Source organism: Narcine bancroftii, chromosome 4 (genome assembly GCF_036971445.1).
Source record: "Narcine bancroftii isolate sNarBan1 chromosome 4, sNarBan1.hap1, whole genome shotgun sequence".
NCBI classification, from domain to species: domain Eukaryota; kingdom Metazoa; phylum Chordata; class Chondrichthyes; order Torpediniformes; family Narcinidae; genus Narcine; species Narcine bancroftii.
Genome location: NC_091472.1, coordinates 301249775 through 301274285, shown reverse-complemented (window position 1 = coordinate 301274285; position 24511 = coordinate 301249775). Strand labels below are relative to the sequence as shown.

The window sequence follows — 24511 nt, the reverse complement described above, 5'->3', positions numbered from 1 at the left end:
CCTTTCGAGTGCTATGTGAAAGCATCGAAGGCGGATGAGGGGGCGGGGCAAGGTCTAGACTTATTTGGCTTCGATCTGCCAAGGTAGGTAGTCTCAGCATTGGAGCATATTGGACTCACAGAGATGTTTTTTTTTCGGTTCTGTGTGAACAAGCATGCCAGCTCCCAGAGACAAGTTGTGTATATAGCAATAACATGGCTTTTCAGTGTAAAAAGGGTGGTTGTGAGATCCAAAAAAAATGCACCACTGCAGCAACAGATTTTTCAAAGCAACCACACAGTCATTGATCAACTTTCCTGATAGCCGACTGTCAGTCCAATCAGTGGATAAAAACTGATGGTCCTTGGTCAAAAGGCAAATTTGTAGGTTTGCCAGTGCTGCATAATTGTCTGATCCCATTTCTGATAAGATTACTTTGTTTTTGTCTTCACCAAGCAACACACCTTCAATATTTCAGTATCTAAACCGAAGAACTGCCTGTTTCTCCAAACCACCAAGAATTTCTGTAAACCCCCCAATTATTTTGTGAACAATTAAGAAAGTGGTAATTTCCCTTCATTTTGCATGGTGAAGCATTCATGTTCAGCTCTTAGCTCAGTTCATCAAAATTGATTGAGTTTGCCTGATGCATTAACCTAAAATTTCTTAAGTTTTGTAAGAAGACAGCCCCCTTCCTAAATCTTTGTTCCTGAAGCCCAGCCATGAGATAAACGTTACTTTTGATGGCTACAATTCAATGTCATCCTTTATGCCAGCAAAGGGATATGTTTTTTCCTGTGAGTTCCAAATATCTAATATGAAAAACAAGCTCACATAACCATTTATTCAATGGTTCCTCACAGACTGCCTCCTCCATTTTTTTAAAAAGTACTATTACAGCCCAGTTTGCAATTATCACAAAGTCTACCTTAGATCAAGATTGTCAGAACCATCATTACAAAGGCTACAGATTTTTTAGTAGGTCACAGAATCATTTGAAAGCTCCCACTGCCCAATCAGGAAACTAGATTACATTTCTGCGCATGTGTACACAGGGGGTCGGCTCTGCCCCCCCCCCCCCTCCCCCCCTCAAATGTGTGTGACTGTTGAGCTCTGCCCACGGTCAAGCGTTTTCCTCGCGGTTGTAATGGATTTATTTGCCTCTGTATCGTGGAGGAGCTTGGGGTTGAATTGCGATCTTCCATTCATTCTTACCTGACGTGCCTCGGCGAAAGTTGAGTAGAGCACCGGACGCCATGTTGCGACGGTTGGGGCGGGATATCCCAGCATTCCTGGCGCAGGGTGCCCGTCCTGGAGTCGGGCCCGGGCGCCCCGTTTCCAAGGCTGGCCTTGAATTGAGGGAGGAAAGGTGAGCGAGGCTCCACGAGTAGGAATGGGTTGCGGGTTTTAAAACATATATCAGTCTTCTGCGTGTCTGCCAACTTCCCTAGTGCAAGGAAAAAGGTCCTGGGAGAAAAAAAACACTCGCGGAACCACAGTCACTGTTAGTCAGTTGTTAAATGAGAGTCAGTCCTTTGCAAATTCACAGATTTTCTGTAGTTATTTACTACAGTTTAACTTGAAGAACAAACATGCCCATTTAAGAGGGAGAGTAGATATATGCTGTCTTAACATTCTTAAAATATTTGTATTGAGCAACAAAAACCCTTTATTCATTGATAACCTATATATGTGCATAGCACATATCAGTTGTAATTTCGTTCAGGACATCAAATTCTGTAATTATAATCATTAAATAATTAAATCATAACTCGTACTAGGTCCAAAAATAATATTGAATACAAAAATTATACAAATAATACTTAACATTCCCTTGTATAAGATATTTTGATGTGATCGTGTTTTGTGATATGATCAGTAATTGTCATCATTGTCTCTCTTTGGCTTGGCTTCGCGGACGAAGATTTATGGAGGGGTAATGTCCACGTCTGCTGCAGGCTCGTTGGTGACTGACAAGTCCAATGCGGGACAGGCAGGCACGGTTGCAAGGGGAAATTGGTGGGTTGGGGTTGGGTGTTGGGTTTTTCCTCCTTTGTCTTTTGTCAGTGAGGTGGGCTCTGCGGTCTTCTTCAAAGGAGGTTGCTGCCCGCCGAACTGTGAGGCGCCAAGATGCGTGGTTGGAGGCGAGATCAGCCCACTGGCGGTGTAATTGGCAGAAAACCGCAGTCCATTAAAGTATTTTTTTTTAAAAAGCAGATGATGGAGACAGAAATTTATGGAAATTCTCAGCAAACCAATCTGTACATGTGGAGAGAGAAACAAATAACTTTTCATCAAACTAGTCAGTTCAATTTTTTAAGTACTATTCTGAATTTTTTTTGAATATAGTGTTGAATTCTGAGGGAGATTGTGTGAAAGGTCATCAATCTCTAATGGATCCATCCACTTTTTTAAATTTTTTTTTATTTTTCACACTATGAACCATATTAACCAAAATGCACACAAACATTTCCCTCCCATTTTCTCCCATCCACTTCTTCCTGATCCGAGTATTTCCAGCATTCTCTTTTTACTTGAGAGTTAAATATAATTTTAAGTTCATTTGTTACATAATACCCGATGCAGTGAGAAGAAGTTTTCTGCGAACACTTCTGTGGGTCAACACTGCCATTCATACATAAACTATCTGAAGTAGAAGAATAAAGACTGACAATATAGGCTTGCAATGAAACAAAAAATCAGCTAGCACCAAGCAAGGGCATCATAATAGCACCTTTATGGATTTCATTCAGGAGTTTGGTAGTTGTGGGAAGGAAGCTGTCTTTAATCCTCTTCTTTGGCTTGGCTTCGCGGACGAAGATTTATGGAGGGGGTAAAAAGTCCACGTCAGCTGCAGGCTCGTTTGTGGCTGATCAGTCCGATGCGGGACAGGCAGACACGATTGCAGCGGTTGCAAGGTGAAAATTGGTTGGTTGGGGTTGGGTGTTGGGTTTTTCCTCCTTTGCCTTTTGTCAGTGAGGTGGGCTCTGCGGTCTTCTTCAAAGGAGGCTGCTGCCCGCCAAACTGTGAGGCGCCAAGATGCACGGTTTGAGGCGTTATCAGCCCACTGGCGGTGGTCAATGTGGCAGGCACCAAGAGATTTCTTTAGGCAGTCCTTGTACCTTTTCTTTGGTGCACCTCTGTCACGGTGGCCAGTGGAGAGATCGCCATATAATACGATCTTGGGAAGGCGATGGTCCTCCATTCTGGAGACGTGACCCATCCAGCGCAGCTGGATCTTCAGCAGCGTGGACTCGATGCTGTCAACCTCTGCCATCTCGAGTACCTCGACGTTAGGGGTGTGAGCGCTCCAATGGATGTTGAGGATGGAGCGGAGACAACGCTGGTGGAAGCGTTCTAGGAGCCGTAGGTGGTGCCGGTAGAGGACCCATGATTCGGAGCCGAACAGGAGTGTGGGTATGACAACGGCTCTGTATACGCTTATCTTTGTGAGGTTTTTCAGTTGGTTGTTTTTCCAGACTCTTTTGTGTAGTCTTCCAAAGGCGCTATTTGCCTTGGCGAGTCTGTTGTCTATCTCATTGTCGATCCTTGCATCTGATGAAATGGTGCAGCCGAGATAGGTAAACTGGTTGACCGTTTTGAGTTTTGTGTGCCCGATGGAGATGTGGGGGGGCTGGTAGTCATGGTGGGGAGCTGGCTGATGGAGGACCTCAGTTTTCTTCAGGCTGACTTCCAGGCCAAACATTTTGGCAGTTTCCGCAAAGCAGGACGTCAAGCGCTGAAGAGCTGGCTCTGAATGGGCAACTAAAGCGGCATCATCTGCAAAGAGTAGTTCACGGACAAGTTTCTCTTGTGTCTTGGTGTGAGCTTGCAGGCGCCTCAGATTGAAGAGACTGCCATCCGTGCGGTACCGGATGTAAACAGCGTCTTCATTGTTGGGGTCTTTCATGGCTTGGTTCAGCATCATGCTGAAGAAGATTGAAAAGAGGGTTGGTGCGAGAACACAGCCTTGCTTCACGCCATTGTTAATGGAGAAGGGTTCAGAGAGCTCATTGCTGTAACTAACCCGACCTTGTTGGTTTTCGTGCAGTTGGATAATCATGTTGAGGAACTTTGGGGGACATCCGATGCGCTCTAGTATTTGCCAAAGCCCTTTCCTGCTCACGGTGTCGAAGGCTTTGGTGAGGTCAACAACAGCCCCTAAGGCTAAGGCTAGAGCTGGATGAGGTTCCCACCCTGGATGAGACATATAAGGCAATCGAACAACTGAAAAGTGGCAAAGCAGCAGGTATGGATGGAATCCCCCCAGAAGTCTGGAAGGCTGGCGGCAAAACTCTGCATGCCAAACTGCATGAGTTTTTCAAGCTTTGTTGGGACCAAGGTAAACTGCCTCAGGATCTTCGTGATGCCACCATCATCACCCTGTACAAAAACAAAGGCGAGAAATCAGACTGCTCAAACTACAGGGGAATCACGTTGCTCTCCATTGCAGGCAAAATCTTCGCTAGGATTCTACTAAATAGAATAATACCTAGTGTCGCTGAGAATATTCTCCCAGAATCACAGTGCGGCTTTCGCGCAAACAGAGGAACCACTGACATGGTCTTTGCCCTCAGACAGCTCCAAGAAAAGTGCAGAGAACAAAACAAAGGACTCTACATCACCTTTGATATCTTTAATCCTATTGGTGCGTGATTTCACACAGATGTATTTTACATTTCATAGTTTGAATTTTTTTTTCTCTTGCATGTCTTAAATTTTATTTACACTTCTACAGCAGTGGTTGCACCAATGGCATAGGGAGTACTTAAAGTGGTATGTGAGTGGGAAGAAAAAGATTGAGAACCACTGCTCTACAGACATCAGCTCTTTGAGTCAGCACTGCAATACATGGGTCTTATCCCATCGCTGATGTCCCCATTTCTCTTCCTATTACCATTATTCGTGCTCTTGATCTCTCTGCATCGCTAAATCTATTTCAAAGCTGTGGTGATCTGTAGTTACATTTTGTTCTTCATCCAGTGCTGCAATAAGTGACTATTTCTTTCAGACATCAAAAATTTTATTTCCAACAGCTCTTGCATATTTTTTTCTCCTTCACTTTCGTCAGGTGCCATCTGGTCTCCCTGGTTTCACCACCTGGTGTTTGCACTGTCCATCCTGATCTCTGATCCTGAACAATCAGAGACCTTCAATTCATCCTGCTGTGCACCATCTTGATGAATTCTGGGCACAACATGGGAAATAGGAGCAGTTGTAGGCCTATCAAGTCTATTCCACCATTTAATATCGTAGCTGATCTGGCTGTGTACTTGGCTCCACTTATCTGCCTTATCCCCTCAACCCTTAATTCCCCTACTTTGCAAAAATATATTTATCTGCAGTTTAAATATATTTAATAATATATTTCATCCCTCCTAAGCCTACTCCCTCAAATCTTGAGGCTATGTCCCCTAATTACAGTCTTATCTGCAAGTAGTAACAACTTACCACCCTCTATTCTATCTATGGAGATAAACAATAAAATATGAAAAATGCTGGGGTCTAGTGCAGTACACAAAAATGAAGGAGAAACTCAGCAGATCATGCATAGGAAATTTCAGGAACATCAAAATTCAGGCACACACCTAAATAAAAAGATGGTGGTCTGAAGGGGAGGACCACAAGCTAATGTGTAAGAAGTACTAGGTGGATGTAGGTGGGAGTGTAGCTGAGGTGATGGGGGGAGAGGGCACAATTTAATAAGACATACACGCTCAATGTATAAAAGACCATGGGAAAAAACACAAACAATTTAATAAGACATGCGTGCAAAGTATAAAAGACAGTGGGAAAATCTACTGTAGTGGTCTTTAGACTATTCAAACTTAGAATAAACCCACAGACCAGCTTGTCATTATTCCCTAAACAATAGAGTGTAACAACTATCTACATAGCATTTACATTGTATTAGGTATTATAAGTAATGTTGAGATCATTCAAAACGCAAATACGCTCTTGACAGCCCCACCGGCCGCCTGTGACAGCTCCACTGGCTGTCCTGTTACAGCTCCACCTGGCTGCGCACTGATAGCCCTGCCGGCCGCTTTGTGAAAGCTCCACTGGCAGCCCTGTGAAATATAACTATACTGATATTAAAACTACCAGACTGACCGGCACTGACGTCACTAATGATACCCGGTTGAGAGTTGGCCGTTCACTCTGCGACCAAGTCAACTTGGCTGGGTGCTGTTACAACCCCCTATCAAGGATCAGAGCCTGAATGATTTTTAACCTCTGCCTGGTTGGGAGTATTCACACTGCCAGGTGATCTAAATACCCACTAAATTGCCCAGTTCAACCCACGTTATTTGGCAGTGTGAAAGAGTGACAGGATCTATCTACATTTGGAAAGGCAAGGACTAGTAAGGGATAGTCAGCATAGCTTTGCGTGAGGGAAATAATGTCTCACAAATTTAGTTGAGTTTTTTTAAGGAGTTGCTGAGGGTATAGCAGTAGATACCTGCATAGATTTCAACCATGCCCTCACAATAGGCTGGTCAAGAAGGTTAGATTATGTGGGATCCAGTGGGAGCTCACCCAGTTTGACTTGGTAGAAGGAGTCAGAGAGTATTCGAGGATTATTTTTTTCAGATTGCAGGGATTGGTGCTAGGTCCTGTGTTGTTTAAAACATAAATTATTTGGATAAGATTGTGGATGGCATGACCTAAGTTTGTAAATGACTCCAAAATTAGTGGGGTAGTGACTAATGAACATGTCTATTACCATAATATTTACGTTGTATTAGGTATCAGAGACAGATACATGCCAGCTATAATAGGATGTGCCATTACAGCCTACAAAGTGAAGAAGAACACTAGAGATGGCTGTGATGCTTCACTACTCTATGAGCTGAACACTTTCTATGCCCGCTTTGAGAAGAGGAACCAAACAATGTCTGCTAGAATCTCTGAAATGGCTGAGGACCCTGTGATATCTGCCCCTGAGGGTGACGTCAGAACACCATTCAAGAGGGTGACATCTGGCCCTAACAGTATTCTTGGCAGGGTACTGAAAATCTGCACCACCCAACTAGCCAGAGTGTTCACGGACATTTTCAACCTCTCATTGTGGCAATCAGATATTTTCACCAGCTTCAAAAGGACATCAGTCATCCCAGTAGCCAAGAAGAGTAACGTGGACTGCCTCAATAATTACCGCCCAGTAGTACTAACTTCTGTTGTGATGAAATGCTTTGAGAGGCTGGTCATGGTCAGAATTAACACATACCAAAGTAAAGATCTGAACCCCTGCAATTCACCTATCATCACATTTGCTCTACAGCAGATGCAATATTTCTGTCTCTCCACTCATCTCAGGATCTTGTCGAAAACAGCAATTCATTCATATGGCTGCTCTTCATAGATTACAGCTTGGCCTTCAAAACCATTATTCTCTCAATGCTGGTCAAAAACTACAAACTCTAGGCTTTTAAACTGGTTAAAATTTAAAATTTTTAAGATAGAAGCTAGCAACAGACTCAACCATGTGACCGTGCTTCATCGACCTGGCCACGCCCACCAGGTCAGTCAACATACTTATAGTACTGGTATGTTTGAGGATCTTTTTATAGCGCCGATACGAACTAAAACCATGAAATTCAGACTGAAATTGGGGTCTCGTCTTAACTGAAGGTTGCCTTATCCCCCGAAATATACAGTACCTTTACCATCAATCCGCAGCCTCCTTCATTCCAGGAAAATTAAAAACCTTTCTAGTCATTCCGTATAGTTGAAATTTTCCAATCCAGGCCATATCCTGGTGAATCCACTCAACATCAATTTGTGTAGAACATCACTGATAGCAGACTTCCAATAATAAAAACAATTCATATCACCAAGCTAATTTTGGATCAAATTTCCACCCTTTCCTGGATGTCATTGTCGCTAAACTTTGGACAAGCCTGCTATGTAGGGCTTTTTCAAAGTCCATGTAGACATGTTACGAGCCCAGAGGACCATAAAAAATCCAGCAGCAATAGAATTCACCAAGACAAATGGTTACTTAAATAAAAGTTGCTTTTAATTATCTTTAAACATGAAAACAGAACCACACTTCAACTTAACCTACAGTAATATAATTTGCCACTTGGTCCGTAGTCAAACTAGGTTATGCAATTTGTGCTTTTCCCTTCAGCACACTTTGGAGCATAAGAGATCATTTTTCTTTTGGCCATCTTGAGCTCTCAGCAACCTTTTAAAAAAGCTGAAAATATGTGTCTATATCTCCCCCATCAAAAGGAGGAACTAGATTTACCTCTACTAGCCAAAAACCTCTCCCCAGGAGTTACAGCCTCAATTCTTTTCTCTCCATCTCAATGTTTAACTTCTCTAATTGAAACTGTCTGTCCCTTTCAATCTTTTCCAAGTCATATTTTCTTTATCTTTCATCATCCTTCCTCTGTTTTTCAGCTACCTCTAACTCGTATTTCCTCCATTTTTCAGTTACCTCTGCCTCATATATCCTCTGTTTTTCAGCCCCATCACTTTGTTTTTCAGCCTCTTTTTCAGCTTGGTCTGCTTCACATTGTCTCTGTTTCTCATCCACCAACACCTTCCTTTTCTCTCTTCCCCCCTCAATTTCTCCAACTCCAATTGCAATTCAAAAGATCGATCCTCCAAAAAATTTTCTGTCTTTCTCAACAAATTTTCCCTCACCTATATCATATTTCATTATAATGCTCTGTATTTGTATTTTCCTCATCCAATGCTTGACTTCAGTCAGCTTTAATGCCTTAAAAATAACCATAAGTTCCTCTTTTCTCTTGCTCTGTAACTCTGCAGGTGATGGTTGTGACAAAATGTATCACATACATTGCTGCTCTTTTTCTACACACAAGCTTTAAATTAGCTTGGAAAAGCCAATTAACTAATAAATCATAAAAACTCCAATTTTGAATCCGAAAGGATGATTCCCCAAAAGTGTTACGAGCCCAGAGGACCCCAAATCCAACCAGCAATAGGTATTCACCAAGAAAAATGTTTACTTAAACAAAAGTTGCTTTTAATTATCTTTAAACATGAAAACAGGATCAAACTTTATCTTATCACTATTAACTAACCTAACTTAACCCCCTTCAGATTCTAAGTCCACATGTATATAGTGTTTGTGTAAGTTCAGAAAAGTTATTTGATTCACAGTCCAATCTCACTTCTTATTCCTCCAAGTTCATTGGTATCAGGCAATTCTTATACTATGCACAGAATTTAACATTTATGAATTTCACCAGGCTGTGGTGCTTGAAAGGTAAATGATTACCTCTCAGGAAGGTTCTTGTCAGTTTTCAGAGGGAGATTTGTTGTTGGCTGGACATACACAACCGATTCCTTGTAACCAGCCACTTCATTGTCTTGCCGAAGAAACTTCCCCAATTACAGTTCTCCAAATGATAACCTTTTTTTTCAGGTCACCACAGAGTTCCTTTTGTTCCTCTTATTTCAAGTGAAACATTAGGCAGCCAGTTCGCTCCTATTGTATGAACTACAAGGACATTGACCAGGCTAATCTAAGCACTCACAACCCAGCTTCCAAATGGGGGTTTTTCACAAGCTTGCCAGCTTGTCCTGTTCCAGACCCAGCTGCTGCTGCTGACTGTAAAACTACAGAACTGAATCCTCTCTCTTTCACTCAGAGAAAAAGCCTGTTTTACTCTCTCTGCTTGACCCTCTTAGAACAGCAAGTTCCACTCCAGACAGACAGCTTTTTTGTAAACAATCCATTAGTGAAGTCTCTTGGGCACTCCAAAGCTTTTGCAAAGGCTCTTGGCGCCAGACTGTCCAGCATGAGCAGAGCTCCAGAATTTTAAATAAGATCTGATTATAAGTGTTTGTATGTGATCTACATTAAAAAAACCTGCCCCAATTTATCTCCCAAAAATATATCTATAATCTGTCACAGACAACATTTGCTCACTGCCCTAAGCAACATAGTCAGTTACCTTAAAAAAAACCAAATCAAGTTGTGAGACAGAACTTACCATGAAAAATGAAAGGCTAAATATCCTTAATCAATGCTTAAACAAGTTAAACAATAAAATCTGCGAATGTTGGGGCCAAATGTATTATACAATAGTGCTGAAGAAACTCAACAGGTCATGCACCATATTTTGTGCCTTGTCCCTTTATCAGGAATCCTAAGCTTCCAAGTCAAAATAAATCTCGTCTCTTAGAATTTTTTCCAAATGTTCCCTGCAGCTATTATAAGACTTTCTGACCTTTTTAAATCTATCTTAACCCTACTGCCATTTTTAAATAAAGTAAGTTGATATTTCACCCGTTCCAAGAAAAATTATTTAGGGCCCCAGCAATCTCCTCCCTTGCTTCCCATTGTAATTTGAAATGCATTTGAAGTTTGAAATAAAAAAAAATCCTGGAAGAACAGTAATCTTTGAGGCAATGGATTTTTCAGCTTTTTTTTAAAATTTTTTGTGATGTAAACATTGCTCAAATTCAGAATTAACATCTGCCATGAAATCTATTGTTTTGTGGCAGCAGTATCATGCAGAATTGGGTTCAAAAATTGCTATAAATCACTATAAAATTACAATTACATTAAAAAAAAGTAGTTCTTTGGCTTGGCTTCGCGGACGAAGATTTATGGAGGGGGTAAAAAGTCCACGTCAGCTGCAGGCTCGTTTGTGGCTGACAAGTCCGATGCGGGACAGGCAGACACGATTGCAGCGGTTGCAGGGGAAAATTGGTTGGTTGGGGTTGGGTGTTGGGTTTTTCCTCCTTTGCCTTTTGTCAGTGAGGTAGGCTCTGCGGTCTTCTTCAAAGGAGGTTGCTGCCCGCCAAACTGTGAGGCGCCAAGATGCACGGTTTGAGGCGATATCAGCCCACTGGCGGTGGTCAATGTGGCAGGCACCAAGAGATTTCTTTAGGCAGTCCTTGTACCTTTTCTGTGGTGCACCTCTGTCACGGTGGCCAGTGGAGAGCTCGCCATATAACATGATCTTGGGAAGACGATGGTCCTCCATTCTGGAGACGTGACCCATCCAGCGCAGCTGGATCTTCAGCAGCGTGGACTCGATGCTGTCGACCTCTGCCATCTCGAGTACTTCGACGTTAGGGGTGTAAGCGCTCCAATGGATGTTGAGGATGGAGCGGAGACAACGCTGGTGGAAGCGTTCTAGGAGCCGTAGGTGGTGCCGGTAGAGGACCCATGATTCGGAGCCGAACAGGAGTGTGGGTATGACAAAAAAAAGTAGTACAAAAAAGAGAAAAGGTGATGTAGTGTCCATAGGTTCATTGTCTGTTCAGATATCTGATGACAGAGGGGAAGAACTGTTTTTGTTACATTTGTCTTCAGAATCCTGTTCCTCCTTACTGATAGTAGTAATGAGAAAAGAGTGGGTGGTGAGGGACCTTAATATTAGATGCTGCTTTCTTGAGGCATTGCCTCTTAAAGATATCATTAATGGTGATGTCTCTAATGCCTATGATGGCAGTGACCGAGTTTACAACCTCTGTACCTTGGCGCCTCTATATCAGACAGTGATGCAACCAGTTCTCCAGAGCATATCTGTAGAAATTTGCAAGGGTCTTTTGTGACATTCCAAATCTCTTCAAACTGCTAACAAAATATAGCCACAGGTGTGCCTTCTTCATAATTTCATCGATATAATGGTGCAATGATATGTTTTCAGAGATGCTGTCACTCAGGAATCTGAAGTTTCTTACCCTCTTCACTACTGACCCCTGGATAAAGACTGGTTATGTTCTCCTGGTTTCCCCTTCCTGGTCCACAATCAATTGCTTTGTTTTCTGATATTGAGTGCTAGTTTGTTGTTGTGACACCACTCAACCACCTGATCTATATCTCACTCCTGTACACTTTCTCATTGCCATCTGTGATTCTTCCAACAACAGTGGTGTCCTTTCAAATTTTCAGATGCCACTTGAATTGAGCTTAGCCACAGTCATGGGTGAAGAGAGAGTATAACAATGAGCTATGAACACATCCGTGAGGTGCTCCTGTGTTGTCAATGAGGAGGAAATGTGGTTACTGAACCACACTGACTCATCTTCCGATGAGGGAGTCAAGGATCCAGTTGCAGGTGGAGGTGCAGAGGACAGGTTTTGTTGCTTACTAACAAGTACTGAGAGGATGATGATGTTGAAAGCTGAGCTATAATCAATGAAAAACAGTCTGATGTAGGTATTGTTGTTGTCCTGGTGATCCAAAGTTGAGTGGAGAGCCAGTGAGATTGCATCTGCTGTGGAACAATTATGGCAATAGGAAAATTACAATGGGTCCAGATCTTCACTTAGGTATAAGTTAATTCTGGCCATGACCAACCTCTCAAAGCATTTATTTACAATAGTTCAGCTCATCCGGGAGTGAAGCATCACAGTCATTTATGATGTTAGGTTTTGCCTTGTAGGGCCTGCGGGTTTACTGGCCTTGCGAAGGTGTGTTGAGTTGCCATCTTCAACTGCTACAAGTCTTGCTGTTGAGTGGGAAGATCCATGATTTAGAACCAATGAAGATGAAGGATTAGCAATTTTATATAGCTTGGAGAGGAATTTGCAGGTGTTTCTGTACGCTTGCTGCCCTTTCCTTGATGATAGAGATTGGAGGTTGTTGAGATGATCTTTTGATGTAGCCTGGAAGAGTAGCGCATTTTGTAGATGATATACATTACAAACATATATCAGTAATGGAAGCGAGGAATGTTTTGGGTGGTTAATGGTATGCCATTCAAGTTGGCTGCTTAATCATGCATGATGTTGAATATCTTGAAAGTTGTGGGTGCTGTACTCATCCAGGTAAATTCCTATCTTTTTTTAATATTTTTATTGGCTTGGAAGAGAGAAATATTACATGCCATATTTTGAACAAACTATAATCGTAAATCTTAATACAATAAAATACAGAACACAAATTATACAATAAAACTTTGGTGGGTAAATTCTATCATGTTCCTGACACATGTCTTGTAGATAGTCAAAATGCTTTGGGTGCTAGGACATGAGGTAGTCAATGCAGAATATTGAACAGCTGACTTGGTATTTATATGCAAAGACCAGTTATATTTCAAGTCAGGTCAGTGGTAACTCACAGTATATTCATAGTACGGATATGGCAATCGTAATGCTATTGAAGAATAAATGGTCATTACCTGACACATTCATAATGTGATAATTGCCTGCCACTTCTCATGCAATGCCTGAATGTGGAATAGGTCTTACTGTATGCATGCATGGACTATTTTAATTTTAGGAGCTGTGAATGGAATTAAGCATTAGCAAATATTCCCTCTTCTGACTGTGTGATAGAAGGAAGATTACTGATGAACAGCTGAAGATGCTTTTATTTTGTACATAGTCCTGAAGAACTCCCACAGTGATGTCCTGAAACTTAGATTAATGTCCAATAACCACAGTCACCTCTGTGTAGAATCAGTCATAAAGGCATGTACATCATTGTGTACCTATCACTACAGTACTTTCCAGTCTGTCATCACATGTCCTGTGATGATAGGATCATGTGATGATATGCCTTCTCCGCCTTTGCAATTCAAATTCTTGTCTAAAGATATGACTAAAATGTAAGATCACTTGCCAACATCAATTATTGGCAGTGCTTTTCAGCTTGCATTGGTTGCTTTTCAGCTTACACTACATTTCAGCACACATTGGGTGAGACTTTATACAAATTGATTTAATATTCTATGTAAAAAAAAATATGTTGACTATATGTGTGCACTGTGGTCTAGAGAAATGCTGTTTCATCTGTTTGTATGTATAGTCAGATGATAAACTTGAAAGTGAAAAAATGTCCTCTTTTTACAGGTACTTCCTGACTTAGGACCGTAATGTGCACTGAAGGATTGGTCATATATCGGAATAAACTTGTGTCAGAAAAAAAAAATTTCTTCAAAAATATAAAATTTACACACTTTATGTTGTATTTGACAAACTATAACAAGGATACAGGGCATGTAAGAAACAAAGTGAGTACTTAGTCGGCATCCTGAAGTCTGTAGCCTGGGCATGGCCATTTTGCTTCTTTTGCGCATGTGTAAGTATTCGGTTGGCGCATGTGCGGTGGGTCACGTATTGGAGTTCAGTTGGGATATGCGCAAGAGTTAAGTGCCCTAACAATATTGAATTTGTGCCCTTAACCTCCGTGCATATGGCAACTGAATTCCACATGAAACGCACATGTGCCGACTGAAGACTCAAGCATGAGCACAGGAATTAAGATGGCTGCGCTCATCCTACAGACCTGGGATGCTGACTAACAAGGTAAGTACACTCATTTTGGCTTTTATATGGTCTGTATTCCTGTTCAGAGTTTGTCAAATACAACATAAACCGCATAAATTTTATATTTTTTTATTTATATTATTTAACAAATTTTCGGTTGAATGTGCAGATCAGGGGTGTCAAAGTCAAATTCACGGAGGGCCAAAATTAAAAACTTGGACTAAGTCGAGGGCCGAACTAAATATTTATTGAAAATTTTCAACAACATCTGCATGTTTTCTCTTCTTTCAACATATGTAATGTTAAACTTTAGGATACAACTTTAGGAGGATAATGTTACAGGTCAGGAGTAGGTAGCTCAAGTTCACCCTTTGCTTGACCTGAGGGAAACATATTTGGTCCCTGTGGAGATGTAGTCAGCATTCACAGGCTGTGTCCATTTTGGCCTGTATCAGGACTCAGCATTTCCTGCTCACTCCTCAGGCTCTAGGCCTCTATTCACCCTCGACCCACCATCCCTCTACCTGACCAGTCCTTTACCCAACCTCTACTCACCCCTCACTCCACTCGCTCTGCCTCTACCCACCCCATCCTATACACGCCCCTCTACTGCCTCTCCCCTCAACCTGTTCCTCCCTCTTCCCATCTCTCACCCTCTAATCACCCCTCCCCTACTCGCCCTGCCCCTCCCCTTTTACCTCTTCCCTATCCACCCCTCCTTCTACTCATCACTCCCTCTAACTGCCCCTCGCACCACCATAACTTCCCCTACCCATTACTCCTCACCTACACCCTCTGCCCACCCCTGCTTACCCACCCACTCAGGCCCAGCGCGCTGCCGATCAGCCTTTGCGGACAGCCACCATCTCTCTCTTCACGTGCAGGGCCGAACCAGCTGTCCCTGGGGTCCGCGCGGGTGCAAGCGCTGAAGGCTGTGGCGACCGGGAGAAGTGCGCTCGCACTGTGGAAGGGCCGTCCGGTGCCAGTTGCGCGGGGCTCGCGCTGCCCGGGGGCCGTGCGCAGCCTGCCATGCCCGTCGCGCCGACAGGAAATCACAGGCGCTCACCCATCCGCCGCACCGCTCGACAGGTGGGAGAAGTGACTGGTTGTGCGGGGAGCCTTCCAACCGGCTTGCCGGCTGATGACATCGACAGACTTCTCGTGTTACAATTTGTCGTGTTATAATGGGGAATGATGTGCAATGAAGGGGGAGGATGGTAGGGGTGACATTACCAAAAAACAGCATCGGCTCTCGCTGCAGGGCGGGCCACCTCTAATACATTTTTGAAATGATCTTGCGGGCCATATATAATTATATCACGGGCCAAATTTGGCCCGCGGGCCAGAGTTTGACATGTGTGGTGCAGATGGACATAAGTCGCATAGTACGCAAATCAGGGAGTACTGTACTATCTGCCTTAACACTACCCTCATAATTTTGTATATGTCAATCAGGTCACACCTCTGCTTCCACAAATACAGTGAAAACAGCCAGTCTATCGAGTCTCCTTTTATATCAAAAATGCCCCATCCACGAGAGGTCACATGATGTCGTAGAGAACTCCAGGGGATTTTAATTTAAGAAGTGTTAATTAAGTAAAGTTTTTATCATTATTTTAAAGTCCTTTTAAAGTACTGACAACTTTAACCATAATCTCACCGAAAAAAGAAAAAAACTCCAAAAACTGCACCAAAAGAAAAATGCAAACCAAGGAAAGAAAAAGAACCTGGCCTATCTCTTCAACAAAGCTGGCTGTTGGAGTTCTGGACCCGCTGGAACCAGCCCTGGAGAGGGACTGTCCCACGGAGCCATCCCTGCGGCTGTCCGCAAAGATGGCGCTGTCCCAGAAGTTACTTCCACACTGTGCATGCGTGACTCATCACGCATGCCCCCTTTGGACAAAAAATTGAAAGGGAAAAAAATCTTCACCCCTCTTAAAGGGCCAGTCCAGCGCTCCAGGTCTGCAGGAAGAAATAGAAGACTTATCTGGTATAGAAGATTATTGTAGTGATTCTACAAGTGAAGAAGATAGAATCACAGAAGAAGAAGAATTCAAAGGCAAGGCAAAAGTTTTTTTAAGAAAAAAATTGATAAAATTGAGGCTAAAATTGTTGGAGAAGGTTGATATCTTGGAAAATTATAGTACAAGGAATAATCTTAAAATTGTTGGAATGTCTGAAGATAAAGAAGGCCAAGATGTAATTCATTTTTTTCAACATTGGATACCTCAAATATTTGGATGAGAAAATTTAGAAGAAAAATTTTTGAGTGAGAGAGCCCATATAGCTCTCCGACCAAACCGGGACCGAATCAAAGACCTCAGTCTATATTGATCAGATTTTTAAATTATTGAGATAGAGAGAAGGTACTTGGTTTGACAATGAGAAGAGCTGAAGAACATGGACCTTTGAATTACGAGGGTGACAAGATCTTTTTTTATATCCAGATCTGAGTCAAGCTCTTTTGAAGAGGAGGGAAGAGTTCAATCTGGTTAAGAAGACTTTATATGATAAAGATTACAGATTTATGTTGCGACACCCAGCTACTTTGATCAGATCAGCAGAATGCCTTCTTCACGAGCTATATTCAGGCCAAAATTTTGATAAAGATCTGCCCATGGCTCAAGTGCCACAAGAAGTCTTGTTGAAATGATTTATTAAAATGGGGGGTATGTTCTCCTCTCTTTATAATTTTTTTCCCCAGGAGTCAGGAGTTGTGTTTGTTAATTTCTGATGACTACATGTGTTTTTGTGGTTTAACCATGACCTGTAAAATGGAGGGTGGAAATGCTGGTCTTTCTGGCATTTTGGGGAGGGAGGGTTTTCTTATTATTGTTTTTTTGTTTCTTAATTTAACACTTTTCTATAATATTTTCATTTTGAACAAGTTCAGTGTTTTTGGATTGCAGATGATGACGTCCCGACCAATTTAATTTATGGGAATTCTTCCTGGACAGGAATGTATGTTAATTTGGAAAATAATGGGTAAAACAGTTAAAATATTGAGTTGTAATGTTAATGGTATTAATAGACCCATAAAAAGAAAATTAGGAGTAGATATTACTTTTTTATAAGAGACTCATTTAACTGAAAGTGAACATTTAAAATTGAAAAGAGATTGGGTAGGTCAAGTAGCTTTCTCCACATTTAATTCTAAAGCTAAGGGAGTGGTAATTTTTTTTAATTTTTACCAGTTTTTATTCAAGATATAATTAGACATCCTGCAGGAAGGTATCTTAGAGAAAATTGTCAAATATTTTCCAAAAAATGGACTTTATTGAATATTTATGCACTGAATTTAGATGATCAGAAATTTATACAGTGTGGCGGCGCACTATCTCATGGTGAACCGGCCCCGTGTGTAACGCCACGTGGTGGGCCAGCCATGGGAAGATGGCGCTGTCAGTGTTTCTCCCTGCCTCAAGTCTCCTGCCCAGCGCGCGCCTGGGGCAGCGATTATGATGTCACAATGCACGAGGTGACTGAGCTCATGCACCCTTAAAGGGACACGTGCTGAATTTGAATAAAAACAGTCATTAGTGATTTTCAATGTGGTAGCTGAGTCTTTCTTAGCTGTATCCAGCATTACAACAGGTTACTTTTTTAAACTTAGTGAATGTACATGAAAATGTTTTGGTGGTTGGTGATTTTAATTTTTGTTTCGAACCTGTATTGGATAAATCTTCAAGAAATGTAGTGAAATCAAATGCAGCTAAAACATTGTTATCTTTAATGAAAGATTTTAATTTAATTGAATATGGAGAAGAATGCATTCTCAGGATAGGGATTGTTTTTATTCTAGCAGGTTTGATACATATTCTAGAATTGATTTTTTTTCTTGCTTTCTGCTCAAAATCAATCAAGAGTGATTGCTGTGGATTTTAAAACTAGATTACTATCCGACCATGTTCCTCTTTTAATTGAGTTGGAACTTGCAGAAAAACAACATTTAGCTTATAGATGGAGAATGAATTCTTCATTATTGAAAAGACCGGATTTTTGTTTATTTATTAGACAACATATTCAGTTGTTTTGTGAAATTAACTTAGATTCAGTAGAAGATATGTTTGTTATTTGGGATACATTGAAAGATTATTTATGGGGTCAAATTATGTAATTCTTCAAAACTTTAAAAAGAATATGTGAAGGTTGTAGACAAATTGTAAAAGGAGATAACTTTATTGGAAAAAGAAATTTAAAAAATCATCCTCTGAGGATAAAAATAGAAATTTAGTAAATAAACTATTACAATATTAATACAATGTTAACCTATAGAACAGAGAAAATGATATTATGACTTAAGCAGAAATATTATGAGTTAGGGGAAAGATCACAAAATGTTTGGTTTGGCAATTAAAAGCAGAACAATCTTCTGGAATAATTACTGCTATATAACAGGATAATGATAAAGTGACATCTAAGCCAAAGAATTCATGATGTATTTAAGGAATTTTATGAGAAGTTATATGCATCTGACTCATTACAAGATGAAGAGGCTATAGATAATTATTTGTCACAATTAACTTTACAATCTTTGACTCAAGAAAGTTTAGATCGATTAGAGAGTCCTTTTACTGTGAATGAGATTTATGATGCAATGACTAGTTTACATAATAATAAATCTCTGGTGAAGATGAGTTCAAAGATTTATTGATTCCATTATTTATGAAGGTAATAGAATGTTGTAAAACAACATTGTCTTCCAGAAATTTTCTCTGTTATGGTTATTCCTAAAAAAGATAAAAGTCCCATTAAAACCTATTTCTTTTTGACCTATATTTTTGCTGAATGTAAATTGTAGGATTATTGAATATCTTCCTGATTTAATAAGTATGGATCAGACAGATTTTGTTAAAAATAGACAAACTTTGGAGAATATAGTAAGGTTAGTAAGTATAATTCATTTAGCTCAGAAAAAAAGATTGAACTCTTATTGTAGCTTTAGGTGCGAAAAAAGCTTTTGATAGGCTAGAGTGGGATTTATTATGTGTGTTAAGTAAATTTGGTTTTGGTATTAACTTTATAAATTAGATTAAGGCCTTATAGAAGCCCCAAAGCTAAAGTGATTACTAATGGACAGATATCTCAATCTTTTAAATTAAATAGATCTTGTAGGCAGAGGTGTTTTGTTTGATTTAGCTATAGAGCCACTTGCACAAAAGATTAGAGATGATCAACAATTAAAGGGATATGAGATAAATCAGATACAACATAAAATTAGTTTACTAAACCCAACCACAAATATTATTATCAAGGCTTTATAGTCATTTGTTAGATTATGGGAAAATTTCGGGATACAAGATAAATTGGGATAAAAGTGAAGTAATAGAACTTGTAAAAGGAGATTTTTCACAATGTAGACAACCGTTTTGTTTAAAATGGACAGATAAGATTAAATATTTAGATATATGTATTGATACTAATTTGAAACATTTATATAAATAAAATTATATTCCATTTCTTAAAAAGATAGAGGAATATTTAAGGAAATGGGAAAGTTTACTGATTAAGTTAATTGGGAGAGTTAATTGTATTAAGATGAACATTTTTCTATGACTTCAATATTTATTCCAAACTTTACCTATATCTTTACCTCAAAAAAATTTTCAAGAGACAAGTAAGCAAATTAGGAAATTTCTTTGGAAAGGGAAGATGGTAAGAAAGTCATTAGAAAAATTAACATGAAAATATGAACAAGGAGGACTACAAGTTCCCAATTTTAAGAATTATTACAGAGCAGCACAATTAAAATTTTTAGCTTTTATGTTCATTAAAATTAGACCATCATGGTTGGATATTGAACTAAATAAGATAGGAGAAATTAAACCAGAGGAGTTTATTTATCAATGGGATTGTTCTCTTCTTTGGCTTGGCTTCGCGGACGAAGATTTATGGAGGGGGTAAAAGTCCACGTCAGCTGCAGGCTCGTTTGTGGCTGACAAGTCCGATGCGGGACAGGCAGACACGGTTGCAGCGGTTGCAGGGGAAAATTGGTTGGTTGAGGTTGGGTGTTGGGTTTTTCCTCCTTTCCCTTTTGTCAGTGAGGTGGGCTCTGAGGTCTTCTTCAAAGGAGGTTGCTGCCCACCAAACTGTGAGGCGCCAAGATGCACGGTTTGAGGCGTTATCAGCCCACTGGCGGTGGTCAATGTGGCAGGCACCAAGAGATTTCTTTAGGCAGTCCTTGTACCTTTTCTTTGGTGCACCTCTGTCACGGTGGCCAGTGGAGAGCTCGCCATATAACACGATCTTGGGAAGGCGATGGTCCTCCATTCCGGAGACGTGACCCATCCAGCGCAGCTGGATCTTCAGCAGCGTGGGATTGTAAATCTAATGTAATAGACAAGGAAGCGCCCATATTAAAACATTTGTTGAATATCTGGAATAAAGTTAAATTAGAAACTGATTAATATATTGTGACAGATTATGTTGTGTTTGTATTGTATATAGATATGTTTTGGAGAGATAAATTGGGGGATATTTTTTAGTGTAGGTCGCATACAAACACTTTAAAACAGATCTCATTTAAAATACTGGAGCTCTGCTCAAGCCAGACAATGGGGAGGGGGGGCTTTGCAAAACCTTTGGGAGTGCCCAAGAGACTTCACTAATGGATTATTGTTCTGAAAAGCAACAGATGAAAGAGAATGAAGGAGCAGTTTGGAGCTGCAGGCTGTCTGGGAGTACAGCTTGCTCTTCTAAGAGGGTCATGTGGTTTTTGCAAGCAGAGTGAGTTGAACAGTTTTTTCTCTAAGAGAGAGAGAGAGATCAGTTCTGCAGTTCTACAGTCAGCTGCAGCAGCTCAAACTGGAACAGGACAAGCTGGAAAGGTTGTGGAAAAACCCCATTTGGAAGACTGGTTGTGAGTGCTTAGTTCAGCCTGGTCAAAGCCCTTGTGGTTCATGCATGAGGAGAGGACTGGCTGCCTAATGTTTCACTTGAAATAAGGGAAACAAAAAGGAACTCTGTGGTGACCTGAAAAAAGAGGTTATCATCTGGAAAACCCTAATGGGGCAAGTTTCCTCAGCAAGACACTGACGTGGCTGATTAAAAGGGATCAGTTTGTGTCCAGGAACAACAAATCTCTCTCTGAAAACCAACAAGAACCTTCCTGAGTGGTAACCATTTACCTTTCAAGCCCCAAAGCCTGGTGAACTTCATAAATGTTAAATTCTGTGCATGGTTAAAGAATTACTTTCAACAAGTAAACTTGGAGGAATGAGAAGTGAGATTGGACTGTGAATCAAAGAACTTTTCTAAACTTACACAAACATTACATACACATGCGCTTAGAGTTAGAAGGGAGTTAAGTTAGGTTAGTTAAGTTAATAGTGATAAGTTAAAGTGTGATCCTGTTTTCATGTTTAAAGATAATTAAAAGGAACTTTGGTTTAAGTAACCATTTGTCTTGGTGAATATCTATTGCTGCTGGGATTTGGGGTCCTATGGGCTCATAACAATATCCTTTCATTAAAAACACCATTAATTAATCCTTTATTGATTTTTTCAAAAGGTAATTTTTTTAAAACATATGGTATCACAAGGGAATCTCTAACTTGGGGGATTGTCAAGATAATAATAGATTGATGTCTTTTGACCAATAAATGATTAAATATGGTAGACCTTACAATACATTATTGTCTTATTTTCAATTGAGGCCTTATTTGAGAGAGAAACTAGGACTGGAAATGATTTTTTTAAATCTTTCAAATTTGGAACAAATTATGGTTGATGGAATGATTAAAAATTTATTTCAATTGCTTATATATTATAACAAGAACAGACACCTAAAGTAGGTTTGTTTAATTCAAAAGAAAGATGGGAACGGGATATGGACACAATAACAGATCAACAAGACTGGCAAAATTTGTGCAAAGCGGTTATGACAAATACTATTAATGTATGATATAGATTATTTCATTATTTTTTACTTCAATTGTATATTACTCCTCAGAAATTGAATACATGGAGATCAGATTTATTGGTTTATTGTTTTGGATGATGAATAAAAATTGGAACTATTCTTCGCTCTAGGTGGTCTTGTTCAAAGGTTAACATTTTGGTTTCTATTCGTAAATTTCTACAACAAATGACGGGAGTGAATTTTCCTTTAAATCCTCAATTACTTTTGTTAAGAAATTTTGAAAGTGTTACTCCTAAATTATTGTTGTCAGATTTCCAATTAAAGTTGATTTTAGTAATAGCAAGGAAATATGTCACTGTAACATGGAAATCTGGTGTTCCATTAACATTAGATAGATGACATGCTGAGATTCAAAGCTGTATACCATTAGAAAAAATTATGTATAATTTAAGGGATAAATATTCTTTATTTTTGCAAATTTGGTGTCCATATGCTAAAATAATGTCATTAAAATTATGATTTTATTATTTTTTTGATCATTGTTTTCCCTTAAAGTATAATAACTAACTTTATGATGTTTTTGAGATCTTTGAGTGTCAACTGATGCAATCCAAATTCATTACTTGTTATAGTTTTATAATGAACTATCTTATATTTTTGTTTTGGGATTATATTAGTTTAGGTGGGGAGGGTGGGCTAATAGGGGGTTAGGTTTTTTTTGTATTATGTTTAGTTTTTAGATTTTAGTATTTTAGTTTTTATATATAGAGTTTCATCATATATTTGTTTACATTTTATTATGTATTTATGCTATAATTTTGACATTATATATGTTGAATAAATAACATTAAAAAAAAGAAATGCACCATCCAGTTAACATCTTATGCACCTGAAAAATCAAATCACATCTTTCTCCAAGTATGTCAACCCGAATAGCACACAATTCTCCAGCTGTGGCCTAACCAGTGTTTGATGAAATTGTACCTTAACCTTTCTGATCTTATATTCCATGCCCTGGCTAATGGATACCAGATGCCTTCCTGGATGCACACAGAAGTTTTTCTGTCCCTCAGTATTCCAATAAGGCCTGACTATTCATTATGTAAGTTCTTCCCTCTTTAGGCCTTTCAAAGAATTTCACCTCACACTTATCAAGATTAGATTCCATTTGTCATTGTACGGCCCACCTTGTCTATTCATCAATGTCCTGTAGCTTAAGATTATCCCAATCATCATCAACAGTCTTTGGGATCAAAGTGATAGAGACACGGATTGTTTAAGCTTTGATAGAAATTAACTTCAGTTGTACCACGGTTCCTTGATGTTCAAATTCTATGTTGATATGAAAGGCATCACTGGTATTTTGCTCCTTTCTCCATATTTGGACCAAATGTTGTGAAATGGTCTGAAATCAAGGAGTCCAAATGAACCCAAACTGGCCATTTGTTTTTTCAATTAGTGATTAGTAAATGCCACTTGATAGCACTGTCCAAGATAACACAAAATGTTGGAAAAACTCAGCTGGTCAAATAGTGTCCTTTATGTAGCAAAGGTTAAAAATACAAGGCTGACATTTCGGACTGGAGCCCTTCATCAAGGTATGGAAGAATGTTGGCTGGTGTCCAAGCAAAAGGATGGGGGGTGGGGTGCAAAGGCTGTTGTGGTCTGGAGCATTGACCTCTACCTTGCAATCCCAACCTCACCATCAAATCCGCAGACAAGAGTGGTGCTGTTGTGGTCTGGCGCATTGACTTCTATCTTGCTGAGGCCAGTCGACTGCTCTCAGACACCTCTCTTCCTATCTACTGCTCCCACAGGACCCCACTACAGCTTATCAAGCCACTATCTTCAACACCATCTCCAACTTCATTACCTCTGGTCACCTCCCTCCCACAGCCGCCAACTTCATTGTCTCTCATTTCCCCCCCCCCCCTCCCCTCCCCAATGCTTGTTTTTACCTTCTACCCAAGAGACACAAACCCAAACATCCGGGTAGACCCATTGTTTCTACCTTCTCTTGTCCCATTGAACTAGTTTCATCTTTTCTCCCCTGGTCCAATCCCCCCCATCTACATTTGCAACACCTCATATACCCTCCATCTCTTCAATTACTTCAGATTCCCCAAACTGGACTGCCTCATCTTCATGATAGATAACCAATCCCTTTGAACTGTCATTCCCCACATAAAAGGTCTGAAAGCACTTTGCTTCTTTCTGGACCAAAGACCAAACTAGTCACCCTTTACCACCACCCTCCTTTGCCTGGCAGAACTTGTCCTCACTTTAAATAATTTTTCCTTTAACTCTTCTCATTTCCTCCAAATTAAAGGGGAAGCCATGGGTACTTGCATGGGTCCCAGCTCTGCCCACCTGTCTGTGGGCTTTGTGGAGCAATCCACGCTACAAGCCTACACAGGCAAGACCCCTCAACTCTTCCTCCAGTATATCAACAACTACATC

At 40.2% G+C, this 24511-nt stretch overlaps 2 protein-coding genes across 5 annotated transcripts in view; one reads left to right on the top strand and one right to left on the bottom strand.

Annotated features, from left to right (window-relative positions):
• The window catches only part of metap1d (methionyl aminopeptidase type 1D (mitochondrial)), a 184059-nt gene extending 182796 nt beyond the window's left edge, over nt 1-1263 (bottom strand). The window contains exon 1 of one of the 4 annotated variants that reach the window (XM_069935729.1): nt 1195-1263. Coding sequence is in view for 1 of the 4 variants with exons in the window: in XM_069935728.1 (XP_069791829.1) it covers nt 1195-1237 (43 nt within the window). In the remaining 3 variants the exon portion in view is untranslated. The remainder of the gene's footprint in view (nt 1-1194) is intronic. The other 3 variants (XM_069935728.1, XM_069935731.1, XM_069935730.1) reach the window with 3 other exon arrangements.
• The window catches only part of slc25a12 (solute carrier family 25 member 12), a 205096-nt gene continuing 181779 nt past the window's right edge, over nt 1195-24511 (top strand). The window contains exon 1 of the mRNA XM_069935706.1: nt 1195-1348. The gene's annotated coding sequence lies outside the window, so the exon portion shown is untranslated. The remainder of the gene's footprint in view (nt 1349-24511) is intronic.